This window comes from Rhinatrema bivittatum, chromosome 19 (assembly GCF_901001135.1).
Source record: "Rhinatrema bivittatum chromosome 19, aRhiBiv1.1, whole genome shotgun sequence".
In the NCBI taxonomy this organism is placed as follows: domain Eukaryota; kingdom Metazoa; phylum Chordata; class Amphibia; order Gymnophiona; family Rhinatrematidae; genus Rhinatrema; species Rhinatrema bivittatum.
In genome coordinates this window covers 37,234,671-37,262,161 of record NC_042633.1, presented here as the reverse complement: position 1 = coordinate 37,262,161, position 27,491 = coordinate 37,234,671, and the positions used below count along the sequence as shown (strand labels likewise).

The 27,491-nt window shown below is 44.2% G+C and overlaps 1 protein-coding gene across 1 annotated transcript; it reads right to left on the bottom strand.

Annotated features, from left to right (window-relative positions):
* Positions 1-458: 458 nt before the first annotated feature.
* On the bottom strand, positions 459-20,415 carry LOC115080387 (E3 ubiquitin-protein ligase TRIM39-like). Its single transcript, XM_029584531.1, has 8 exons — positions 20,014-20,415; positions 18,104-18,199; positions 17,412-17,642; positions 11,897-11,919; positions 9,221-9,330; positions 4,494-4,499; positions 4,371-4,400; positions 459-1,006 (listed from the first exon to the last, which is right to left on the bottom strand). Exons 1-8 carry the CDS (start codon positions 20,413-20,415, stop codon positions 459-461), a joined length of 1,446 nt encoding a protein of 481 aa, XP_029440391.1.
* Positions 20,416-27,491: the final 7,076 nt, after the last annotated feature.

Sequence of the window (27,491 nt, the reverse complement as noted above, 5' to 3'; positions counted from 1 at the left end):
GTATTCCCAAGTTCAATCAGGATAAGGTGCTTAGTTACATTCTGGAGATTGGAACGCTTGCCTGAAGAGCCAGGTTTTTAACTTTTTTTTTTAACTCTGGTAGGCTGGGTTCGAGGCGTAGGTCTATTATTAATATTCCTATTCTCATTACTGCAGTATCATAGACATCATTTACCACCAATTACATGCAAATGCAACGAGTCCCTGCCCCCACGACCTTATAATTTACATTAATATTTCTCATCCTTGTTCCTGGTGTAGGCTCTGATCCCATCTCTGTGTCACTGAGACCCCTCATCACAATCACAGGCTGAAATCCAATCTCTGTACTATAAATCTGAAAGCTCCTCCTATTATTTTGAATATTCATAAAATCATGTTTATAATTTAACACAAATCTGGAGCCTCCCTTCACCATCTCCCCGAGACTGAAGCTGATAACCCTGAACCCCGCACTCTCACTCCCAGCCTGGCACTGGCCGGATCCTCAGAACTCTATAAGTAAAGGACAAAGGCCTCAAGCGTCCATAAGTATAGAAGAAAGGCCGGAGAGTGCCAGTGAAGGTGTCAGAGAAGGTGTAGAGATGAGATTTATTCTCTACATCGTAAAATGAGACTTTTCCTGCCTCATAGTCCAGGAGAATCCCCACTGCCCGGGGGCTCTTACTCAGAGGGAGCTTAGTTATGGGGGAGGTGAGCGCCCAATATCCACTTCCAGAGCAGAGATTCACTATCCAGAATCCCTCCTTGGATGACTGTATGACCTCCCCCTTCCTCCTCACGGAGTCTCTGCACACCCCCACTGCACAGTCAGGCCTATCCCCCACCTCCACTTCCCAGTAATGCCTCCCCGAGGTGAAGCCCTCACGCCCCAGCACCGAGCAAATATCAAATCTCCGGGGACTGTCAGGCAAGCTCTGTCTTGTGCCTCCGTCTCTGACACTTTTCCCATCTTCAGACAGGACAAGCTCAGGATTAGCGGTTTCAGGATCCAGAGTCACGTCCACTGCAGAGAGGAGAAGACATATTAATAAACATTAGCACACACTTCTCATTGGCTCCTCACACACCCATTTATAACCCTCATTGGCTTCTCATACTCCCTCCTCTAAACCTTATTGACTGATTCCTCAGCCACTTGCTTAGTCTGTGAGAAAGAAAAGACAGGAGTCGGGTGGCACCTTCTAGACTAACCAATTTATTGAAGCCTGAGCTGTCTAAGGTGCCACCCGACGCCTGACATTTTTACTACATCATATAGTTGAGACTTTAGCATTCGCTATAATGCTGTTCCCACTTATTCAGGAATGCTTAGCGTTCGTTTGATAGTCTCTTTAAATATATAATCATCGGTCTCATGGATAAGACTTAAAAGTGATTTTTCTTTTTATCAACTTGTGACAACGTGCAGGTTTACAAAGTCTTTGAAAAGACAAAAAATGTGCACTTGGCTTTTTCTTTCAGAAAGCAACAGCTTGAATGTTCATATATCGCATGCGAGGAGAATCCACGAAGCCGTCTTGTTCAAACCCAAAAGACGCCCAACACACTGTGCGTTTCGGTTCTTCGTCAGGGGCATCTGTGAGAGGCACTGTGCTATTTATTGGCTGTCACTCACGGATAGGGTCCAGCCATACTGGCAATCTTATTGGCCAGCTGATCTCCAGTGCTCCCCATTGGACTGATTCTAGTCGCACCATTACTGAATAAGCTATTGAAAGACACTTTATAATTGGTTAATTGACTCCAGGGCTTCCCATAACCCACAACCCTATTGGCCCCCTGTGGGCTCGCTAACATTCTGGTTTTAGCTCTGCAGGGACTTTTTCTTCTCAGTGGATGGTGGAAGGACACGTCTGCCCTCTGCTTGGGGTGGGGAGTACCACATGAGAAATTATATTTACTAATATGATTTATCTTCGGGCTCGTAGCCTGAGAGGGGGATGAGACAGGGTCCCGGTCACCCCAATACCACAATTCTATGCCCTTCCCAAACAGCCTCTTTCTTGTGGCACCACAGACCAGATAAAATCATCACATCAGAATAAAACAGTAATTAACCCTTGTACTAGTACTGTGTAAGTGGACAGTAAATCCAACCAGAACATTAAATGGGAGAAGTACAGTAGAGAAGTTTAATATAAACTTGCAGTTTTCTTATTTTAGGAAAATTCTGTTTATTGAGCAGAAGGCTTTACAAAGTTTAAACCATATGGGCAAATAAAACTGTCCAATTATAAACATTTCCATCAATACAAAGCGAGAGCTACGACAACTGAACTTAACTAATCTTCCTCCAAAGAACATTTCACGTTACCTTCAGCTCTTTTCTCCGCCATCATATACCATGCATTTATAATCATGCTGCGAATTCTAGGAGAGAGCGATTTTATGTATGCATCCCAAATTCCTTCAACCTGCTGGACTGTATTTCATTTATGTGGATTGATTTAAGCGGCTGAAGATCGATAAGACCGTAAAGCTTTTGTGTTTTCACATAAGCGGCTGAAGAGTTGTTCATGCTGTCAGGCTTCAAGACTGCACTGGGTTCTCGTGTGAGTGCTTAAAGAGGCTTTTATGTTCTCTTATGAGTGGTTCACAACATTTCTTTTCATGTTTTCTTATGAATGGTGTGGGTGTATATTTCAATTCTTCTGTCTTCTTTCAAATGATGGCATCCGCTGGAGATGCACTAGTGCTAATTAACTCCGGCACCTTCCTCCTCAGCAGAGGGCACCATTTTGGTGTACGGGAACTGCCAAGGCACAGATGTTGGGACCCAGGCACCCAGACTGGGCCTGCATTTGGGCCATGTTGGATACCCAATGGGGAAGTTTTCCGGCCCCAGCAATATTTTTGGGGCCTGGGCCTTTGCCCGAGGTCCCGGCCTTGGGCGCCGGCCTTGCACTCGGTGATAGGCCGAGGTCTCTGCTTTGGATTACTGCACACCAAATGCATGACTCAGCCCTTCTTGCCATTGAATCTCAACTGCCAAACCTTCTACCATTCCTCAAGCTATTAATCAAGTTGACTTAGGGAATAGCAACCGCTATTAATTGCATCAGTAGCACGGGATCTTCTTGGTGTTTGGGTACTTGCCAGGTTCTTGTGGCCTGGATTGGCCACTGTTGGAAACAGGATGCTGGGCTTGATGCTTGATGGACCCTTGGTCTGACCCAGCATGGCAATTTCTTATGTTCTTAAGCTTTCTTAGATCCCTTTTATTTCTCTTTAATCTTTCAAGTGTGTCTACTCTGTTGCAGATGTTAGTGTCATCCGCAAAAAGACAAACTTTTCCCCTTAAGCCTTCTGTAATATCACTCACAAGGATATCGAACAGAAACGATCCCTGAGGCACTTCCTTCTCAGAGTGCTTTCATTTACTCTGTCCTCTGTCAGTCAACCAATTTCTGATCCATTCCATCACCTTGGGATCCATTCCCAGGCTTTTTAATTTATTTCCCTAGGAGGTGTTTGAGCTTCCCTTCTCTGTTGGCGTCATCATTGAAGCATCCTGTGTCCTAGGTCAAGCAAAATGCCATCTAACATCCTGGTTATAGGAGAGACGCCAGGTAGCAAAACCCACTTTTATTGGTTCAGCAGGGCTAGGTAGGTGGGTGTGAAAGAAGGCCTCATCTTAGCCTGCCATAAATTCCTCTAGCACGTGACGAATCGCCGGATCCCGAGATAAAAACCTTTTTCTCCACCATACTGCAAATGGAGAAGGTGTTATTTTCCATGTGAAATACGTTGGTATCATGCGATATTTTGTCACAAAATGCAGTATGACTCCCTTATTTGCATAATTTTGCATTCTCATTTCACATTTTGGTGGTAACGCAGGGCGCGATAAACACGGTGCAATTAATACAACTGTTGCATGCGATGAAGCCCTTTTATCCCACGATAATGCCCTAACGCAGCTTCATGAATCTCCCTATTAGATTGTAAGCCCTCTGGGGAACGAGGACTACCTGGAGTGCCTGAATGTTATCTACTCTGAAGTGCTAAACAGTGGAATATAAATACATAAATAATGTCTTTGCGGGTGCAGTTTAAGATTGTCAGCTTAGTTTTTAAGGCCTTGCCTGGTAAAGGCCCAATTCATTTCAGTTCTGCCCTCCGTGTTTATGCTCCTACCCGTGCCTGAGGTCCCTTGAAAGGCTGTGCTTAGTGTATCCTCTGTCAAGATGTTCCGCCTATCTGAGAGCCTTTACTGTACTGTAATGACGGTGCTGTAATCACTGGGAACATATTTTTGGATCAGTGGACTATAAATTCTTTTTAAATAAATAAATCCGTAAATAATTAAAGGAAGGATATGCAGGTGACATTAATAGTACAATTAGTTCCATATCAGACTCAGTTACCTGCATATCTGCCTCGCTCCATCCACCACTCTGAATTAAAACAAAGACAGATACTGATCAGAGGAGAGTAATAAATACAATGCTATGAAGAAATGTATTTATCCAACTGTGAGTAAAACTTACCAAGTCCTGCAGTATAGGAATTTTTTTTTTGGAGAGAAAAAGAAAAATAAATAGACAAATGTTAGAGATTCCAGTTTGTAAAATGTCGATCTCAGAACTTGTGACATTTTCTCTGTTATAAAGTAATAACTTGGCACTTTTTATGAGCTAGAACAGAATCATAAATAGATAAATTATAATCCTCTGTTTTTATGTTCATCAGACATATAAAAAATATTCAAATGGTTTTCTTATTATTATTTGTCAGACAATTCAGAATAGTCAGTGGTCCCTCTTCTCTCCTGCATATTCATTGTGGATATCCTGAAAACTCAACTGGCTGGTGGACCCCAGGACAGGGTTGGGGACCACTGCTATAGAAGAGAAAGCCCTGACATGCGTAGTTTGCAAGCAGCTGAGTCCCAGAGGATCGTAGTAACCGAATTGGAACATATGGCCTCATAATAATTCCTAAACTACAGGAACTACTTGCATACAATAATTTATGAATAATTATTAACAACTTCTTGCTCGCTGTTCAACAGGAAGCCAATAAAAGCCAACCAATATGGGGGTAATTTGCTCACATGGGTTAATTCCAATAATAATCATGCAGTAGCATTTTGAATTAACTGCAATGCTTGTACTTGAGTTTGGGGTAAGCCAACATAGACAGCATTGCAGCAATGCAACTGCCCATATAACATAGCATTGAAATAAGTCTTGGGATAACAAACTCTTTAAGAGGCCGCAACAATTTTAACGTATAAAAGACAGTCCAAACAACTTATTTTAAATGAGCTTTCATCTAACATCACCCAAAAATTCCTAGTTTCAAGCACCGTAGGTAAAGAAATCCCCTCAAACATCAAATTGTGAAATTTGACATTCCTCACATACCCACCCACAGTATAGTGGTCTTTGAAACATCTGGGGCTAAAGCATTATCATTCAGTCAGCCACCACCTGCTCTGAAACCGTGATTCCTCGTCATCCAGTCCTGCTGGGTCAGATGAGTGGGTTGTGCATGCCGACCAGCAGATGGAGGCAGAGATCATCGGCCTGCCAGTATTCTCTTGTCTCCAGCAGATGGAAGACAAGCCAACCCGTGCTGTGGATTCAGGCCTGCTAGGCTGGGTGAAGACTGGAGCTCCTGAGGTAACCGGCCGGTCCTTCCTCAGGTGAGCAGGCTAGTGTCAGCCCCGAGGTGTTTAAGCAGTGATCAGCCCTGTTATTTACACCCTTTGGGCCGCCTTTAGCATTTCAGCTAAAGAAAAAGGTGCCCTTAACTGCTCATTTTGATCAGATGTCACTTTGGATAAACTAGCTTTTCCCAAAAAAAAAGCTTCAAATTGCCTCCACATTGCCAGGCTCCATCCCTGCATATAAGTCTCATAGTAATTCTTAAAAACACTATTAATATCTTTAAGATTACTGAAGATCTGCCCATCCCTTGCACGTATTTCCTGTAATCAAAGTGCTTATGGTTTTCCTTTTTATTATTTTCTCTGCCTTACTGTCATGCTCGTAGAATATTTAGCGCATATAGCACAGACATTTCTCAATTTGATCAGTTTTAAGCATCTCCCATTCCTTTCTACTTGCCACTAATTGTTTCCAGAGCCTCCAGGAACTATTGCATTTATGAATCTTTTCCAATCTCAGAATCTCCCTTTCGAGAGAGTGATTAATCTTCTCTCAACACTGCCTCAAGCATTTTCCCACAAGGTGACTGGGCATGGATTTCAGGAAATTCCTCTCCTTTTTAATTATCTCTTGAAAGCCTTGAGCCACTAAGAGTGCTCTGTCACCGGGGTCTCGGACAGATTCAAATGTAGCTCAACAGGACTGTGATCAGATAGTGGTGGAGGCCTGAAATGCCCTTCGGAGAAGGTGGTGAAGACAAAAACAAAGGGGCATGGGATAAACACTGTGGGTCCCTGAAGGCTCCAGGATGGAAGTGAGGAAAAGAGTGCATGGGGGTAACTTCCTGATGTGGCGGTTACTACCCTTAACCAAGAAGCCTTCATACTGTTGGTGCAACTCCATCATTGCTCTCTGCTTCAACGGCAGGCGGAAAAGGGGAATTGGGTTCAGACAGCAATCAACGTGGGCCCAGACTTTTACGTTCTGGAGAACTATTAAGCATGGGGGTAACTTGCTGTTACTACCCTTAATCAACAATTCAGATAGCAACTAGTGAGGGCCCCAACTTTTACGGACTGGGGAACTGTTGTGCAGATATAAGGGGAAAAATACAGCCATAAGGAAAGCACGTCAAGAAGCACTCTTTGAGTTTTCAAGAAGGCTCATCACCCAGTAAAAATGTTGCTAGCAGTACATTTTTATGGGTTATCATAAGGCTTGGGGATAACTGCAGGAAGCAGCAGTTGCTATCCTTAAAAGAATCATGGGGCAACCTGCACGGCATGGCAGATACTACCATAGGAAGCTTGCCGGGCAGACTGGATGGACCATGTTGGTTCTTTTCTGCCGTCATTTCTATGTTACTATATTATTTATCCTTTTAAATAATACTAAAACAAGGGGACGCTCCATGAAACCGACAACCAGCAGATTCAAAACAAACTTTTTCACTCATGGCACGATCAAGCTGTGGAATTGGTTGCCGGAGGTGGTGGTCAGGGCAACCAGCACAGCGGGGTTTAAAGGACGTTTGGAGAAGTTCCTGGAGGAAAAGTCCATGACACATTATCGTCAGGTAGACTAAAGAAAGCTATTGCTATCTCTCGAATTAGATTAGATTTACTTAATGGGATCTGCCAGGTACTTGGCCACTGTCAGAGACAGGATGCAGGGCTCAATGGACCTTGGCCTGACCCAGCAGGGCTTTTCTTATGTTCTTATCTAAATTACTATTTGGTTAGTTTGAAACTATTCAGCAGTTCTGTTAATGCTGCCAATCAATAAAGTTACTATCAGATTTCTTCCAACAGTGAATCATATTTTCTTGGTACTTTGCTCCTGCTCCTATACTGTAAACCCCCTTCCCCCGGCTGCATTCTCAGCCCTGTGTTTGATACAATAGGCCACAGCTTCTCAGCCTTTTTTTTTATTTCATGGCACATTTTCAAATTTGCTCAATCCTCGCGGTGTTCCAAACCATATTTTGCACACTTCTCAGTCCTGCCGGCAGGAGGAAAGTTAGCACTTTTCACCTGGGATGCTCCTCAGTCTGCTGCAGAGCCACGTGATCCCGTGAGATTACAGGGCCCCACAGATTGGAGCTGGCAGAGGCGCTGCTCCCCTCCTGCCACTGGGAAGGAGGGAGATAAGAGTTCCAGTGGGTGAATCTGGGACACTTGTGCCCTGGAGTGGAGTAGTGTGTGAGCAGTTCCTTGTGGTGGGAGGAAGGAAGTCTGCTGGACTGCCCCCATGGAAAACTGTAGCACTCCACTTTCAAAATATACCTAAAAGCGCATTCTTTAGGTTTTGTTACCACGAAATATTTTTGGGCCAATAAAAAAAGCCTCCATGCTTGCTGGGAATGTCCTGCATTCACCAGAAAGTCAAAATTAGCCAAGAAATTCAGCTCTTCCCAAGAGGTAAATAAATTCTGTGTGGGTCAGGGACTTTGCACTGTGACTCAGGATAACTTTCTCTTATCAGGCAATAAAAGGTTCCAACCTTTGCTTTTCTGGCTCTCAGTGTTTTTTTTTTCTCTCATGTTCAGGTCTTTTCTCTGTTCCTTTTTTTTGTTTGTTTTTACCCCTCTCTCTGGTGTCCTTTTCTTCCTTGTCTCTTTCGAATGGATATTTTAATAGTTTCTCTTTCTTTGATGTTCTCCTCTCCTCATTCCTCCTCTTTTCTCCTCAGTATCTCCCGGAAATCCCCCAAATCCAGGAGTCTCTCTCTCTCTCATCCCCTTTCTCTCCCTATTCCTGAGTCATTTCTCTATCTCTGTCTTCCCTCTCTTTCCCTATCCTGGGTCCTCTCAATCCCTCCATCACCCTGAACCTTATCCAGGGTCCTTTCTCCCTTCCTCTCCCTCATCCCCTTGTCTTATGTTTCTCTCTTTTCTCCTGCTCCACCCTTGGGACCTGATCCTCTCTTTCTCTCCATTCCTCCTCCTTCCCCACCTTTTCCCCTCCCCTGGTATGGCCCCAATCCTCTCCCTCCCCCTCCCCCTCCCTTTCAGCTGGCTGCATCTTTGTGTGACTCCCTACTCTGCCGTCCCTGCAGCACAAAACCTAGGGCTTGAGGCTTAGTAAAGCGAGCACAGCAGAGAAAAGCTTTGTACTTCAGGCAGCAGATGGGGGGTGGAGATGGGCTGGAGCAGGGAGCAGAGGCTTCTTCCCTGCCCTTCACTGCTGACAGAATAACAAATAAGAGAGCAGCGGAGAAGGGAGACGGGAGCACAAACAGAGGAAGGGGAAGAGAGCAGACAGACAGATTGTAGACCTGGATCTGGTAAATTTCGGGCCCGATATTCAAAGTGTATTCAGCGCTATCTAGCTGGATAAGTGGATATTCGCAGTTAGCTGCGTACATGTGAGTTCTGACGCGCCATAGGGCAGCCAGATTAGACGTATCCAGCTAAGGGCATATTTACAGTATAGGCATATATTCAGAGGCTTCGTCGTGCCGCTGAATGTACATCGTAACTTGGCCAGATAAATTCTAAGCGGCTAGGTTACTTACACAGCCAGCTTTGAATATCTACCCCTTCATATTCTAAATGCAAATGGTTTAATACAAATAAATTAAAGAAAAAGATTATTCTATACCTCCAAAGTTTGTGATCAATTTCTTCAATTGCCAAGGGTAATTCAGTTGTAAACCCATTTTTAAATCCGAAGAAACAGCCTCCGGTTCTGGAAACTTCACTTTCTGATACCTACGGACAAGAAAATCACTGGGATTAATTTGGGAGATGTTCACCCCCAGGGGTCAGAGATGGGGCAGATGGAGGGAGTGGGATATAACCACAGGTAAGAGAGTCACTGGGATTATTCTGGGAGATGTTCATCCCTAGGGGATAGAGATGGCACAGGTGGAGGGAGTGAGATATATCTACAGGTAAGAGAGTCACTGGGATTATTCTGGGAGATGTTCACCCCAGGGGATAGAGAGAGGAACCATCTGTTCCCGGCCTCCTTCCTTGAAAGGACTGGTTCCAGGATGGCTGCTTTCCCGAGGTCTGCTGCTGAGAATTCCCTGATGCTCTGGTAGGCCGAAAATGTCTATTTCCTTTGAAACGGGAATGCAACGGAAAAGAGCCTTTCCCCCTTGGCTTATCTTCTGGCAATTTATGAACCTTGTTCTCCCCGAGAAGCTTGATCATCTCCTCCAAGTTCCAACCAAAGAGCAGTTTCCTTTTGAAAGGCAAGGCTCCTAACTGAGACTTGGATGAGACATCAGCCGACCAATTCCTTTACCAGAGGAGCGTGCTGGCCAAAAACGCGGACATCATTGTCGTGGAGGAAGTCCTGATGAGATCGTATAACGCATCAGCGCCATAGGCCACCACAGCTTCCAGCCACTCCACCTGCTGCATCTCAGGTTCAGGCAAGGACCTGTCGGCTTGCAACTGCTGAACCCAGCGGAAGCCCACTTTCATCATGAAACTGGTACACAGAGCCGCTCAAATGCCAAGAGCAGACACCTCAAAAATCTTCTTGAGGTGTGCTTCCAACATCCTATCCTGAACGTCCTTCAGGACTGTAGAGCCAGCAACTGGAATAGTCGTCCTCTTGGTAACCGCCGAAAACAGATGCATCCACCTTTGGGACCTTCAGGAGTTCCAGTGTATCCTCCAGCAAAGGATACAACTTATCCATGGCTCTGCTGACCTTCAGGCCTGTGACAGGAGTATCCCACTCCCTAAACACCAACGTGCTGACCAACTGGTGAAAAGGAAAAGACCTTGTTGGATCCCGGAGGCCAGTCATGACTGGGTCCACCTCTTCCAGACCCGATTCCTCTCATGGGATCTTTATACCCAGTTCTTCCAGAACCACGGGACTCAAGGGATCCAGCTCCTCCATTTTGGGATCATCCTCTTCCACTGTCGAACTTTTGGCTAGCACCTGATCCGGATCCTGGTCCACAAAACTCGGATCTGACCAGATGGGCCCTGCACCTGCGGATCCCCCACATCTGAAGTGTCAGAGGAGGTGCCCGCGGCAGTACTTAGTGCTGAGGCCCCTGGGACCTGCCGGACCCTTGTAGTCCGGCAGCTGGAGAGGTTCTGGCCCTTTTTGCAGGTCTTGAGCACGTTGAAGCCCCCTGCACGGCTTTAGCTTTCCTGGCCTTATAAGCTTTATGTAATAGGAGAACAAATTCAGGTGAGAAGGAAGAAGAAGAAGAATCTGAATCCTCCGGGGAATCATCCTCGCCTGCTGCAAGATTCCCGGAGACCCTAATCACAAGGGATAATGAGGGAGGGAAATCTCCTCCCCCTCCAAGGCAGCTGAGAATGTGGACAAAATGGCTGCCGTTCCCGCACTCAGTGGGAAGGGGTCGTCCACTGGCTGCCTTGCTGAAGAGAGCCTCCCAGGCTCACGGCACCCAGCCGAAGCAGCTTTCACCCTCCTCAAGGTGTCCTCTCCTCTGGAGAGATACCGGGAGCATTGGCCTTTGCGGGAGAGACGTGCACGTCTCCACAGAGCAGTACAACCCACGCAGCATAGAAACATAACTTGCTGGTGTGGCGGTTCTACCCTTAACTAATAAACCTGGACCAGTAACGTTATAAGTCATGTTACAGTGTCTTTAAAGAAATGAAAACTGGTCCAGCATAACGTGAATTTTTGAAGAGACACAGTGCATGTATACAAATATGAGCAGCACTACACCCCTGAGGATGATTTATTTCAAAATGTGACACATGTCAGGTGGTGATGAGGTCTTTGTTCAAAGTTGCAAGATAAGTTTCATGCTATTTAGTGTTTGCTAGGTAACTCTCTCATTTCTATTTGCACAGAAAAAGAAGACTGCATTGGATTTTATCGCATAGAAAAAAAGAGCATGAAAATATAATTTCACTTTGGACTGTACATAAAAGAGTAATGATAATGATTTATGGCACCTTCATGAAAAAAATGGATGTTGGTGGCCATTGGTTATGAGCAATGATGCTTATGTGCACATATTTTATGTTCATATTTATCAGTTCGGGGTCAGAGTGATTTTCTTCAAGAGAGAGAAGTTCTGCCACGGCAGACAGAAAAGAGGGAGTGTCATGATGGGGAAAGGAGAAAAGGTTTGTGATTTTCCTTCCCTCCCCTTCCCCTCCATTCATCAGTGCTTCTTCCCATCCTTTTCCCATCTCCTCAATTGTTTCCACCTCCCTCTCCCCCCATTACCAATCCCACCTCAAACCCCCCTCACCCACAACACCACAAACACCACCAAAACTAAATATCCAGACACTCAGGAAAGATGAGAAAACTAACTTGTACCTGCTCAAGGTGTTCTTCACATCCTAGAGGAGAAAGGAGACAGAGATTATTTCTAGCTCCATCCTACAGATGAGGAGCAGCCCTTTTACACTTTAGGTTATTCCACACTCAGCTCTGGCAATCACACAACAGCCTATTTATGGAGAAAAGAAACAGGATCATCCATCCTCCTTCTCAATGGCGGGGAGCGGTTTGCTGAGGGTCAAGCAATGGGAGCTCTTAATAAGAGCTGCCTGGGAAGGAACAAGGTGAGAGGCTGGGACTGAAGGGTTGTCTTATGAACGGAGAGAAGGCAGGAGAATCAGGCTCTGGTGAGACAGTGGCAAGGATTGAAGTTAAGTCTCTATTCCCCACGCCAGATCCTGCCCAGGTGCAGATTCTCCATACTCTGTCCATTCAATAAAAGTTCTTTAGTCCAAACCCAACTGAAAGAAAGTGAGGACTATACCCTGAAGGGCTGCTCTCCTTACTCCTTCTATTGAGGCTCCTAAATCCAGTCACATCAGACTAATTAACATTTCATTGATGATTCCTGAGGTGATGCATAAAAAAGTTCAAAGAAAAATACTCAGCTATATTTGGAGAAAGAGGTCACCTAAGGATCAGTTGAAATCTCTTGTGGAAAGGAATGATGACTCCACACTCAGTAGGCAAGAATTCAAGAAGAATTCTTGGAGGATGTCCCCTAAAATGGCTCCCCTTGTTTATTTGGTAAAGCTAGAGAGCCAAGTTGCTTGGATAATCCATTTACAAGCTGTCAATAAAGATCTGGGATGCCTACAGAGCAAAATTAGGAATTAGTGGAAGATGCTCCCTGTAACTCTGATTTGTTAAAGCCTTCTAGGCAGGACTTATGTCTGAAGTTTCCCAGAGTTGGAGCAGGCTGGGCCTTTCAAGGCTGGGCTTATTGTTCGAGAGGTGGAAGTTCTATACTTTTGAACAATTGTGTGCAAAATGTCAGCTGCTGACCATCGACTGGTAATGTTATATAAGTTATATAAGTATTGTGTTTTTTAATGTTATAATGTATCAATAGTAAGTCACCTTAGTCTTACTATATCCAACAATTATAATGTAAACTGATGTGATATACTCCAATGAATGTCGGTATATACAAACAGCTAAATAAATAAAATAAAAAATATTCAGATATGCCATTTCTTGAAAGAAAAAGAAATAAGGTTGAATATACTTATAGGGGTGAGTGGCTTTGGAAGAGCATTCTAGGGTGCTTGTTTCCAAGATATATAAATCTATTAATAATCCTACTGAGGGGAAACTGAAACATGAATTGTCTTGGAGAAGGAACTGAATCTTAGTACAGAAGAGGAGGAATGGGATGTGATTAGGGAGAGTTCAGTGAAGGCTTCTAACTCATGCACTAGTCTGGAAAATGGGTGCAAGGTTTATTAGAGGGTGGTCTTAGTTTCTCAGAGATTGTGTAACATCTATCCCAAAGGCACAGGGGTAAATGTAGAGATATTGGAGCTATATTTGGTAGGTATGCCCTGCAATTCAGTCTTATTGGAAAACAGTGCACACCCTTATCTGTGAGATAACCAGAATTACTCTTACATTCCTCTCTTATTCTATTTACCAATGTCCAAAGTGCAGATTAGAACTAATAAATTAATTAGTCAATGTTTGATAGCTGCTGAATGTGAAATTGTGACTTGGATTGGCCACTGTTGGAAACAGGCTACTGGGCTCGATTGACCTTTGGTCTGACCCAGTATGGCAGGTTCTTATGTTCTTATGTATGGAAATAGAACAACTTGACGTAGGGACCAGGGCTCATCCCACCAGAGTCTGCAGGGGCATTTAACCCTCATCCATTTCTTACCATAAATAACAGTTCCCAAGCTGTGACCAGTGTGGAGGGGTTACGTATTGGGGGGGGGGGGGATTCTCACAAGCAGATTAACACCTGTTTACCCCTTAAAGGGGCCAATATTTAAAAGCCATTTAGACAGATAACTGAAAACGTATCCATCTAATTGACTTACCCACTACTTTAGATGACTTGTCCGGCTAAATTCTAGCGTATAACTGCCATCTGGCTAGAATTTTGCCGGATAGGTAGGGGGTGTTCCTGGGGTGGGCGGTAGGCATTCTGGGGAGGAGTGGAGTTAGCCAGTTAAATGAAGCTAACCGGTTAACTCTGGCCGTGCTGCAGGTAGGTCTAAAGTTATAGACCTACCTGGTTAACCTTTAAGATAGTCGGGTATATTCAGCGGGTATATCCAGGTAACTCAGTGGCTAAATATGGACCCCAAAATGTTTTGAAGTTTACCATAGGTGCCAGCTCTATGGGTGCAGTGGGGGCTTCATATCTGAGTAAAATCCCTCACTGTCTCCAGGGAGAGGTAATTTGAGCTGCATTTAGTGCCGCCCAATCAGTTTGAAGAGTTGTCTTCTATGAAAATGACCCTCCCCATGAGAAAATGATGCCCATTTATTTGTATAACTTTATGGATATAACTCCATAACCTGTCCTGCAAAGCACCCCCCTGAGCACCTTTGTTTATGCGGGTTAGAAACCTGGCTGGGTATTTTTAAATGGCTGAAAACTTAAGTGAATCCAGCCAAGTCTTACATCTGATTCCTGATCTCTTGCAATTTTGATATCAAGTAAGTCATAGAAATTTTCATATGTGCACCTCTATGTAAATAAATTTCCTATAGAGAGTTTTAGCATGCCTTATATATATATCAATAAAGCTGAAATTCAAAATGAAATGATTACATTTTTTTTTAAATACAGTGGCTTGCAAAAGTATTTGCCCCCCTAAAAAGTCAGATTTGTGTGGATTACAAATGACACACCGATTGTTCCAGTATGCTCTTAAAAGTAAGTACAGGTATGCTTAGAAGTTTACATACCCCTGGCAGAATTTGTAAGATGTGTAGCACTGTAAGACAACTTGAGTGATCAGACAAAACACATCTGCTATTTTTGTGTTTCAAATTAAACTATTATGTATCACAGACTAGCACAATCATTAAACAGACTATAGCAATAAGGGGAATAATAAAATGGTCCTGTTCAAAAGTTTGCAAACCCTTAGTTCTTAATATCATGTGTGCATATTGCTCCCTTTTACATCAATAACAGCTTCTCAGGTGGTAAAGCTGCCCATTCCTCTTGGCAAAAAGTCTCCTGAGCCTGTAAATATTTTGGTTGTCTAGCATGAACTGCATCTTTGAGTCCTCCCCAAAGTGGCCCAAACAGAGATCCAACTCCATGCTTCATAGTAGGGATGATGTGCTTTTTTTTTCATAACATTTATGGTTGTGACCATAAAGTTCCATTTGGGTCTCATCACTCCAAATTATTTTGTTCCAGAAGTGTCTGGCTTTTCTAGGATGCTGTTTGGCGTATTGTAAGCAGGGTGTTTTGTGGCATTGGTGCAGCAATGGCTTTTTTCTGGCAACTCTACCATGCAGCCCATTTTTGTTCAAGTATCTCTTTATTCTGCATGCTGAAACACCCACACCACTTTGTTTCAGAGAAGCCTGTGTTTCAGTAGAAGTTGCTTATGGCTTTTTCTTTGCATCCCAACAAATTTTCCTGGCAGTTGTCTGACATCTTTCTTGGTCTACCTTGGTATTAACAGAACCCATCATTTTCCACTTCTTGATCAGAGTTTGAACAGTTCTGACTGGCATTTTCAAATCTTTGGATATCTTTTTATATCTTTTTCCTGATTTATAAAGTTGAACTACTTTTGCTCAAAGATCCTTTAACAGTTCTTTTGCTTTCCCCATGCTTCAGTAACCGCCAAAGCCAGTGCAGCCCTGGATGAAATGCAAAAGGGTTTCTCAAGAGCTAATAAACTCATTTACTATTTATACACAGACACTAATTACAATCAAACAAGGCACATGTATGGATATGTACTCTTCATTGCTATAGTGTGTTTATATCAGCCCAAACATTCAATGGTATGCAAACTTTTGAACAGGACCATTTTATTATTTCCTTTATTGCTATGGTATGTTTAGTGATTGTGCTGTTCTGTGATGCATATTAGTTTAATTTGAAACACATTAAAAATAACAGATGTGTTTTGTCTGATCACTCATGTTTTCTTAAAATGCTACATATCTTACAAATTCTGCCAGGAGTAAGTAAGCTTATGAGCACAACTGTAAATTTTCAAAGTCACAATTCATTATTTCTCTGCATTTTTTATAAAAACTGAAAAATGCCGATGCATATGTGTTCAGCTTCTTCAGACGTGTACTTGGTAGACCCACCTTTTGCTGCAGTAACAGTTTTAAGTCGGTCGGGGTAAGTTTCTTCCAGCTTTGCTCACTGTTTGAGAGTGATTTTTGCCCATTTTTCCTGGCAGATTTGCTCCAGGTTGTTCGTCTTGCTTGAATGATGCTTACGGACTGCAATTTTCACATAGTGTCACAGATTCTTGATTGGATTGAGATCTGGACTTTGACTTGGCCATTGTAGAACATTCTCCTTTTTGTTGTTCAATCACTCCTGTGTTGCTCTGGCCTTGTGCCTGGGATCATTGTCCTGCTGAAAGGGGAACTTTCTCCCAAGTTTTAGTTTTTTAGCAGACTGAAGCAGGTTGTCTTGCAGTATCTCCCTGTAACGTTGCACCATCCATCCATCCTTCAATTTTAACAAGATGTGAAGTCCCCGCTGAGGAAAAGCATCCCCTCGACATGATGCTGCTACCCCCATACTTTACTGTTGGGATGGTGTTTGCTGAGGTTTGTGCCACACATAGCTTTTAGATTTTGGCCAAAAAGCTCCATTTTTGTCTCATCTGACCACAAAACCTTATCCCACATTTCAGCTGGGTCACTCTTATGCTTTCTGGCACACTCCAGATGTGTTTTCATGTGTTTTTTCTTCAGTAATGGCTTCTTTGTAGCCACTTGTATGCAGAGCTCTTGATATGGTTGACTGGTGCACCTCCACTCCAGTCTCAGCCACTGAACTCTGTAGCTCCTTCAAAGCGATTGTTGTCCTCTCCGTGGCTTTCCTCTTGCCCTGACACTAGGTTTTGAGGGACGGCCTTGTCTAGGCAGTGTCTGGGTGGTATGACACAGCTTCCATTTCATCACAATTGATCCAACAGTGCGCACTGGGATATCCAAGGACTTGGATATTATTTTGTAGCCTTTTCCTATCTTGTGCATGTCTATAGCTTTATCGTTAATTTCCTTAGAATGCTCTTTGGTCTTCATTTTCACAGCTTTTCTTCAGATTCACAGCAATTGAATACTTATGCAAGCAGAAGTTTGAAGCTTTTAATTTTATTTTACAAAAAATGCAGAGAAATAATGAATTGTGACTTTGAAAATGTACTTTGAGAGCATACTGGCTTTGAATAAACATACCGTCTAGAACAATCTATGTAAGTGTCATTTGTAATCCACTGATTTTATAGGGGGTTGAATACTTTTGCAAGCCACTGAATTTAAGTGAATTCCCTTAGTCTTCATGGCAGATCTGTCACTTTCTTAGAAATCTCTCTGTAGCTGTCACCTTCAGAAACTCAGTGGCTGGCTGCTGACTATACTCCTCTATCTCGGAGATCAGGTGCCTGATGGAGGAGCTCTGCTCTTCTAGCCGGGTCACATTTTCCCAAATTTTCTGCAGAATATTTTTCTCTTCCTCCTCCAGTCTGGAGAGGAGGATCCGCTTCTCCTCGGTCAGAAACTGCTGTAACTCCTCAAAATCAGACTCAATCTTCTGTCTCTTGATCACAATCTCATTCTGAATTGAACAAAAACATGGAAATCTCAGTAACGCTGTCCTGGTTTTGCTGCACAGAGCTCTGGATTCAGGTCCTGCAATGAACAAGGAATCTCTGCTGTTCCCAGAGCCCCACTGAGCTTTGTGTCAACAGAGGATCCACAGACAGAAACTGCATCACAGGGCTCTCAGGAGTCAATCAAAAGCTACAAATAACAAATGATTACATCAGATGAAAATTATCTCTCACTTTACAGGAATTTAAGATGTATATTTGCATCTTGCAATTCAGTTGTTTAAAATGCATCAAGACAGAGGTATCCCTCAATCTGCCTGCTCCCAGCTATCGAGCAATCAAGAAATACTTCCTTGCCCTTGGTAACAAGTCAGATTGAATCCTCTCATTCTCTGATAAATCTGGCTCAGGGGATTGATGCAGTGAGAGAAACAAGGTCCCTGCAGAGCTCCGCTCAGACACCCACCCTCAGCTCCTCAGCTTTTTTCTCCTCATTGGATTTACACGTCAGAAGATTTTCCAGCTGCTTTCTCAAAGGCTCCAAGCGTTTTTCCAATTTTTTCTGTAAATAGTAAACATCTTTGGTTCTAATTTCAATAATATTTTTAAGAACAGAATTTCCAAATAAAGAGTAAATGTGAGATATTGCCAGTTCAGAAGATGTTTTAGAAAGTTAATTGAAATATGAATGCAAAAAGAAAAATCGCTGGGGAAAAAAGAAGATATTGACAACTGAAGGAAAATGAGAACTGCCCACTATGATGTCACCACGCTCAACGTTTCAGCCGGTAAACGATGCCGGTCCACCAGGCGTCGCGCGCCGAAGGGGCGCAACAAAGGGGCTTTCCCCTTTGTGCTCCCCTTCGTGCTAACCTTTGTGCTCCTTTTAAAATAACTGTATGTATGTTTTCGTTAATAATTTAACGTTTAGTAATGTTGTTTAGCTTCTTGCTTTATTTACAATTATTTTGTTACAGATGTTTCAATGTATTAGACTAAGGAATTTTATTTCCTGCTTATACTGTTTCATTGTAAACCGGTTTGATATGCATTTGATGCATGAAAATCGGTATATAAAAAATTAAAAATAAATAAATAAATAAATACATTTGAAATACAAAACATTGGACAGTATCCAGGACTAAACTGTGGACAAGAGGCATTACTGCTGGTAATTTCAAACCTCTGCTAAATTCAACCTTTTTTTGTGTGATTTTAGAGGTTATGTGACAAAATATATATACATACACTGTGATAATAAAGATAATGACACACACCTTGTATTCCTGCACAGCCTCCTCTATGGGGATCACAGTGTGAGATCTGTGACCCCGGGACACACTGTGATAATAAAGATACTGACACACACCTTGTATTCCTGCACAGCCTCCTCTATGGGGATCACAGTGTGAGATCTGTGACCCTGGGACACACTGTGATAATAAAGATACTGACACTCACCTTGTATTCCTGCACAGCCTCCTCTATGGGGATCACAGTGTGAGATCTGTGACCTGGGACACACTGTGATAATAAAGATACTGACACTCACCTTGTATTCCTGCACAGCCTCCTGTATGGGGATCACAGTGTGAGATCTGTGACCCCGGGACACACTGTGATAATAAAGATACTGACACTCACCTTGTATTCCTGCACAGCCTCCTGTATGGGGATCAGGGTGTGAGATCTGTGACCCCGGGACACACTGTGATAATAAAGATACTGACACTCACCTTGTATTCCTGCACAGCCTCCTGTATGGGGATCACAGTGTGAGATCTGTGACCTGGGACACACTGTGATAATAAAGATACTGACACACACCTTGTATTCCTGCACAGCCTCCTGTATGGGGATCACAGTGTGAGATCTGTGACCCCGGGACACACTGTGATAATAAAGATACTGACACACACCTTGTATTCCTGCACAGCCTCCTCTATGGGGGTCACAGTGTGAGATCTGTGACCTGGGACACACTGTGATAATAAAGATACTGACACACACCTTGTATTCCTGCACAGCCTCCTGTATGGGGATCACAGTGTGAGATCTGTGACCTGGGACACACTGTGATAATAAAGATACTGACACACACCTTGTATTCCTGCACAGCCTCCTGTATGGGGATCACAGTGTGAGATCTGTGACCCCGGGACACACTGTGATAATAAAGATACTGACACACACCTTGTATTCCTGCACAGCCTCCTCTATGGGGGTCACAGTGTGAGATCTGTGACCTGGGACACACTGTGATAATAAAGATACTGACACACACCTTGTATTCCTGCACAGCCTCCTCTATGGGGATCACAGTGTGAGATCTGTGACCCTGGGACACACTGTGATAATAAAGATACTGACACACACCTTGTATTCCTGCACAGCCTCCTCTATGGGGACCACCGTGTGAGATTTGTAGTCCTGGGATCTGTTACACACCACACAGATTGATCTCTGATTCTCTTCACAGACCGGCTTCAGTTTCTCCTGGTGCTCCTCCGCTTTTTCTCTGACTGAAGACATAGAAATTTGTTTTAGTATATTTATAATAGTTGCCAATTGCCCGTTAGGCCTGAGGTTCCTCTGCTGAGAAGTTTCATTGCACTGGGGACAGGGGAAGTTCGCATCTATCCCCTCCCAGCTCTGAGTGATGCAGGAGCGACAGAAGTTGTGTCCACATTCTAAAGTCACCGGGTCTGTAAAATAATTCAAACAGATGGAACAAGAAGCTTCATTCTGCAGACTCTCAGTGAGGTTTGCAGCAGCCATGCCTCTTTCAAGAATTAAGAGCTAGTGTTGAGCTTCTGTTTCATATGCTGACTGGTGATTAGATTGAAATTAAGGGCGTGTCTCTCCTGGGCAGGATCTTTGCTAGGTGTGATGCAGACAAACCAGTAAAAGGAGACTCCTGGGCTGTCTGCCCTTCCTCCTGTCTCCCAGATCCTCCCCCCACCCCCCTTCCTTATCATAACTGCAAATACTGCACATATGCATCACCTTGCACTTATCCACATTAAATTTCATCTGCCATTTGGTTGCCCAATTTTCCAGTCTCACAAGGTCCTCCTGAAATTTATCACAATCCACATGTGATTTAACTTCTCTGAACAATTTTGTATCATTTGCAAATTTGATAACCTCACTCGTCGTATTCCTTTCCAGATCATTTATAAATATATTGAAAAGCACCGGTCCAAGTACAGATCCCTGAGGCACTCCAGTGTTTACCCTTTTCCACTGAGAAAATTGTCCATTTAATCCTACTCTCTGTTTCCTGTCTTTTAACCAGTTTGTAATCCACGAAAGGACATCGCCTCCTATCCCATGACCTTTTAGTTTTCCTAGAAGCTTCTCATGAGAGACTTTGCCAAACGCCTTCTGAAAATCCAAATACACTACATCTACTGAATGAGGAAGAACCCCCTTGATCTTCACACCAAGCCTCAAACACTCACCAAAATTGCTCATAGGCTAAGGAAGTGGAGAACTTTCTCGCACATAGCAAAGTGGCAATCACTGCAGCAGAATATCCATGCTTCAGCAAGCAAGTCCTCTCAAGGGACATACCATAAGACAAAATCGATTTGGATCTTCATGAAGAACAGGCTCCTGCCGTACCAGATTCCTGTGCGCCAGAAAACCGGAGTGGGGAGTCCACCAGAAGCCTTTGCAGATCTGCACATCATGGTCTCCTGGGCCAATCAGGTGCCACCAGAAGCACCAATTATGCTTGCACCAGCCCTGGAGAGAGAGCTACCTGTTATAAGGACCTCCCAAGATTAAAGGTTTGTGCTATACCTGAAGTAAGATGAGCGATATTATTTGTGATAGCTGAAGTGAAGGTGTGCTCCCAAATTGTTTGAAGTTAATTCCACTGTAAATAAAATGCACTTAAGCCACAGCCAGAGCATATCTGGTGTTTCTCTGGCTGTTACCAGCCACTCACCGCTCGAGTTACCACACTACCCTTAACAGAAAGCATGGGGATTACTACCCTTAACCAATAAGCCTTGATGCTTTTGACGCAACTGCAACAATCGCTCTCTGCTTTGATGCAGGGGGGAAAAAAAGGAGAATTGGGTTCAGATGACAACCCACATGGGCCCTGACTTTTATGGTCTGGGGTATTGATACGCAGAAGAGTCCAAAAGCAAAGAACATCAAGCAACATTGTCAAGAAGGCTCCTCATCCAGTAAAAATGGTGCTAGCAATAATTTTTTATGGGTTTGACAGTGAGGATAACTGCACAGAGTGGCAGTTACTACACTTAAGAGATATAGAAGGGTAACCTTCATGGTGTGGCAGATACTACCTTAGGAAGCTTGCAGGGCAGACTGGATGGACTATTTGGTCCTTTTCTGCTGTCATTACTATGGTCATAAAGGTACTGAACACACCTTGTATTCTCTCACAGTTGTCGCTCCTTGTGACCTTGGGCAAGTCATTTTACCCTCCATGGCCTCGGGTACAAACCCTCTGGGGATAGGAAAATACTTCCAGTACCTGAATGTAATCCACTTTGAAGCGCTGAGAAAAGTGCAAAAAGCGGAATATAAATCTAAATAAATAAATATAGGGGTCACAATTTGAGATTTATGGTCCCTGGACGCTCTACAGATAACACAGATTGGTCTCTGATCCACTTCACAGAACAGCTTCAGATTGTCTTCATGATCCTCACATAGATTCTCCTTTTTCCCTCTCTGATAAAGCTTTTTTTTGCAATTTCTATCGCTTTCGCCAGCGAGACCTATCCCCACCCCTTGATTCCTGAAAACAGGGCAGGCCAACTCTGCTGCTGTTAAATTCAATGAGGTCACAAGAAAAAAAGAACGAATCACAGCTCGCAAAAAAAAAAGCAAGAACTGTAACTTTGTCTCCCTGTGCCACGACAAACTGACTGAAGCGGAAGGAAGAATACAAGACAAAGAGAGGGCTACATTTTATTATCGGTAATTTTATCTTTTTTTTGTTGTGTTGCTGAGATTTAAGAGACTTCCTGTGTCCCACAAGGGCACTTTCTTCCTGAGCCTGGAATGTTGTAGTCGTCCAGCGGTTAGAGCAGTAGGCGTTCTAGTCTCACTGATGTTGCTTATAACTTTAGGCAAGTCGTTTCCTCCTGCATTGCTTCAGGTACAAACTTAAGGCCTCATGTGCTAAGCTTTTTTTCTCATAATAAATTAGGCCCTTACAGGTGAATTTTCAAAGGAGTTATGTGCATACCGTAAATGGAATATACTACTGTAGCAATTTTCAAGTCATTTATGCACATAAAACGCACTTACGTGGGTAAATCCTATAGACAATTCAATGGCAGATATTGTAGCAATTTTCAAAGCCCACTTACACTGGTAAAGTGCATTTATATGAGTAAAACCCAATTTTTAAGCATGTAAATGCATGTAAGCCCTCTGGCAATAGGGAAATACCTACAGTACCTTAATGTAATCCACTTTGAAGTCCCTGAAAGGTGAAATATAAATCAGTTTCGGGAACCTATTAATCATGCAGGGACTGGCTCTCTGCCTTCTCTACTCGCACCCTTATTCATTCTCTTCCTCTTGCCAGTGGCAAAATGCCAAGTGATTACCATTTTGTTTTCTTTGTATGTCTCAGAAGGAGTGCAGAGACAGTGGCAGTAGCAGCAGATTATCCAGATTGGGGTGTTTTTTGTTTTTTTTTTTTAGAGGGAGGGTTGTGGCTGCAAACAACTTTTCAAAATGATTGAGGATGATAAACTCAATAAAAATGACCCCTCTCTGGATACAGTGAAGGAGATTGTTCAATATTGAGGGTGCTCGAGCACCCACTGCGCTCACAGAGCTGGCATCCATTGTTGCAAGTGGTTAAGCCCGAAAGGACAAGGCAGATCTGGGAAACCAGCAGCTTAGGATCCTTCCTTTAGAGCTCAACAGACCTGCGCGAGTCACCTGCTGGTAGATCAGCAGCTTCCTTTTCTGTCCCAGAGACCTTATTACCATTATTATTATTGTCATCATTGCTGAGCAAAGTTGGTATTCCTGTGGGTCCAACCTCCTGCCCCTGCAGCAGTAGAAATATTGGAGACCTGAGACAGGTTTGCAGTGTTGCACTTTGCAATGCTTGAAATTATGCATTGGTCCTATGAAGCTGTTTCCACTGTGAGGATCATGACGAGAGTGTAAAGATATAGCCAATAAGAAAGTATTGCAGCGTGGGAGGATGGGTGCCAGCAGGAGTCTTCTAAGGAAGCGGTTGGGGATGAGTCTAACTACTGATGCAGGAACAGAGGGTGGAGGCGCAGAGGTTGCAGATCAGACTTCCTTGCTTCAGCATGGCACTTGTGGGCCCTTTATGTATGCACTAACCATCCCAATGCCCTGATGGCTGACATATTACACCACACATGGGCTGAGAGTGCTATCTCAGCAGCAAACCCTGCCCCAGTCAGACAATTGTCTTTGATAAAAAAAAATGTTACTATAGCAATCATTAACTTGACATTGGATACAGTTCAAGTTTAAATAAATCAGTTACATATTGCCCAATAGAAGCTTGGAAAACCCTTCCATGCGGAGACCGACCCTCTCCAGAGAAGCTTCACACTACAAGACAGATTATGGTCCCTTCACATCATGTGGCAGACAGTAGGGATGTGAATCGTGTCCTCGATCGTCTTAACGATCGATTTCGGCTGGGAGGGGGAGGGAATCGTATTGTTGCCGTTTGGGGGGGTAAAATATCGTGAAAAATCGTGAAAAATCGTGAAAAATCTAAAAATCTAAAAACCGGCACATTAAAACCCCCTAAAACCCACCCCCGACCCTTTAAATTAAATCCCCCACCCTCCCGAACCCCCCCCAAATGACTTAAATAACCTGCGGGTCCAGCGGCGGTCCGGAACGGGCTCCTGCTCCTGAATCTTGTTGTCTTCAGCCGGCGCCATTTTCCAAAATGGCGCCGAAAAATGGCGGCGGCCATAGACGAACACGATTGGACGGCAGGAGGTCCTTCCGGACCCCCGCTGGACTTTTGGCAAGTCTCGTGGGGGTCAGGAGGCCCCCCACAAGCTGGCCAAAAGTTCCTGGAGGTCCAGCGGGGGTCAGGGAGCGATTTCCCGCCGCGAATCGTTTTCGTACGGAAAATGGCGCCGGCAGGAGATCGACTGCAGGAGGTCGTTCAGCGAGGGTTCCGGCTGAAGACAACAAGATTCAGGAGCAGGAGCCCGTTCCGGACCGCTGCCGTTCCGGACCGCCGCTGGACCCGCAGGTTATTTAAGTCATTTGGGGGGGGGTTCGGGAGGGTGGGGGATTTAATTTAAAGGGTCGGGGGTGGGTTTTAGGGGGTTTTAGTGTGCCGGCTCACGATTCTAACGATTTATAACGATAAATCGTTAGAATCTCTATTGTATTGTGTTCCATAACGGTTTAAGACGATATTAAAATTATCGGACGATAATTTTAATCGTCCTAACACGATTCACATCCCTAGCAGACAGTGCAAAGCACTCAGAGGAGGCAGAGCGCATGTATACGCAGTATCATGGACAGTACTGACCCACTGGGGGGGTCCAGGGAGTTACAACTCGCAGGTACGATCCAGCGACCCAGGAGGGTGAAATTTTCCACCCTCCTGGGGCTGGTGATTCTGGTACAGCTCTGGATGAACAGCGCTTCGTTCTACGTTCCTGAGCCCTCCAGAAGTTGTGTGTCGTCCCCCCCCCCCCGTTTAGCGGCTGATGCTCTGCCTACAAAATCCAGGGCAGGAGCAGGGGGTGGGAATTTCAGCCCCTATAGAGTCCCCTTTATTACACAGAACAGTGACTTCCCCCCATTATGGTAGCTTGGGGTTCTAGGGTTATGACAATCACACTGAAGTCTGATTGCTGTTGCTAGATTGCCCTCTTCCTGACCAGGTTATCGAAAATCATATGGGGAATCCCACCCAGCCAAAGGTGCCCCCGCAGGTTGGGTAGCAAAAGAGTGAGATTTTAATAGCACCGAACTAATCAAGGTTTCAACACATTTTATTCCATTATAAATATAGCTAAATCCAGCTGGTGGGTTTAAAAAAAATCACACTTCTTTTTTTAATGATAAGAGTCTATCCTTTGGTGGTGGTGGTGAACGTTATGTCTTTCAGAGCTGCGCGCCCAGATTGCCCGGGTTAAGTATGGGCTATGGCTTAAGATTGCATTCTCCTCTCTGCTAGCTTTACTGCGATGCCTCTATCCATCCCTCTCTTATCTTTTAATTCTGTGACCGTCCCTCCAGCTAGGTTCGTTTGTTGGGATGAGGGATTTACGGCAAGGCACTCTGCGGAAGATAAATGTGCATACCATGGAGACTCAGTATATGCAAATTTATTTCAAGCATTTTCATTGGGGATATCCTGAAAACCCGGCTGGCTGTGGGGGTCCCAGGACAGGTTTGGGAAGCCCTGCTTTAGGACTTCTCCTGAGATATTATATGTCCTTGCTCTGTTTTTTTTTTTGGGGGGGGGGGTTTCCACCTCACGTACAGTGATTTCAGTCATGCTTCTAAGAAAAAGGGAGCAGAATTTATTGAGCTCCGTTAAAGTCTCAAAGGTTTTCTCTGCAGGAAATGCACTTGCGAGGCGGTTTCCCTCATCCTTCCCGCCACCCGTCCCTCTTCCAACGCACGGCCAGAGCGGCCCAATTACTTCAGGGATTATTGCTCCAGTCACCTACTCCAAGTAGTCCCTATGTGTTTTGTCGGGTGTTTTTTAACCTTCCTTTGTGGTGGGCTACCTTATTATTTCGAGAAAACGTTTCCCAAGCGCGACTAGCTTTTATGAAGCTTAATAAGTCTAACTAAAAAAGAAAAAAAAATTCCAGAGCGCCTCTGATCGCGTTGTACGGCCAAGGTGTTCTTCCGCCTCCACAGCGAGAGGGCTTCCCGCGCTTCGGGCGGCTTCAGTGCTCGCGAGGTGCGGGAGCTTGCAGTGGTTTCCTCATTCAGGGGCCGCTCTGTTTCGGTTTTTTTTTCCTCTTACAAAAAAACCAAAGCTGGTTTTACAACTCCCTCGTCGCTTTCTCACGTTTAGCATGGCTTCGCGTTTCCATTTATTTATTTTTTAAATCGACTTTTCCCGGCGTCAGCCCTTCAATGGGAGATGTTTCTCTCTCTCTCTCTCGCTGCCATTCCCTCAGACAGAAAACCACTTCGGGGCGTTACTTGTTTTGCTTTTCGGGGGGCTCACTGCCCTCTTTCAGTCAGCTGGCCCCAGTCACTGCACAACCCAGAGGGCCCAGGGCAGCTGCCCATTTGTCTCCTAGTTAAATGCAGCCTTGTGCCAATCACCTACATGTTCCCCCCTGATATTTCTGGCTATACTTTCCAATACGTTTCTAGGGAGTGGTGACTGATTCTTCATAATCAAAATCTGGGGAGAGGGGGAAATTAGCGAGAGCCTATGCTCCAGATCTTTTAAGTACTTAAGATACAGAGAGAGAGAGAGCTTCTTAGTTATAGTCAGTGCGCCTAATCTCTATGCTCTGAGCTTGACATTGCCCTTTCCTGTTCTTCACTGTGGCTGCCACAGCTCAGCTCTTCCTCTTCTCCCAGTGTTACCTGTCGAGTCCCACACTCTTACTGCACACCTCCTGCTAACTGGGACTGAGTGCACTGTATTGCATTGGCTTGCAGGTGATGTGAGGTCAGTGATCCATTTCCCTTTCTAAAGTGACTGTTTTAAAATCTTTCATCAAATTTCAGCAAGCAGCCATATCAGCAAACGTCATAGACTATCTCCTTGAGGAGCATACATGCTAAACATAGATTCATCTGGGACACAGTGAGGGTCACCCAGGGCATTTGATGTCTTGAATAAGAATGGCCAATTA

Coding starts and splice junctions, on each gene's coding strand:
- LOC115080387 (XM_029584531.1), bottom strand. CDS start 20,415: ATGGCTGCTGCAAACCTCACTGAGAGTCTGCAGAATGAAGCTTCTTGT. Junction 11,920..17,411: donor CAGCCACTGAGTTTCTGAAG/GTGACAGCTACA, acceptor TTTCTCCTCTAG/GATGTGAAGAACACCTTGAG. Junction 9,331..11,896: donor GTGAAGAACACCTTGAGCAG/GTACAAGTTAGT, acceptor TCTTGTCCGTAG/GTATCAGAAAGTGAAGTTTC.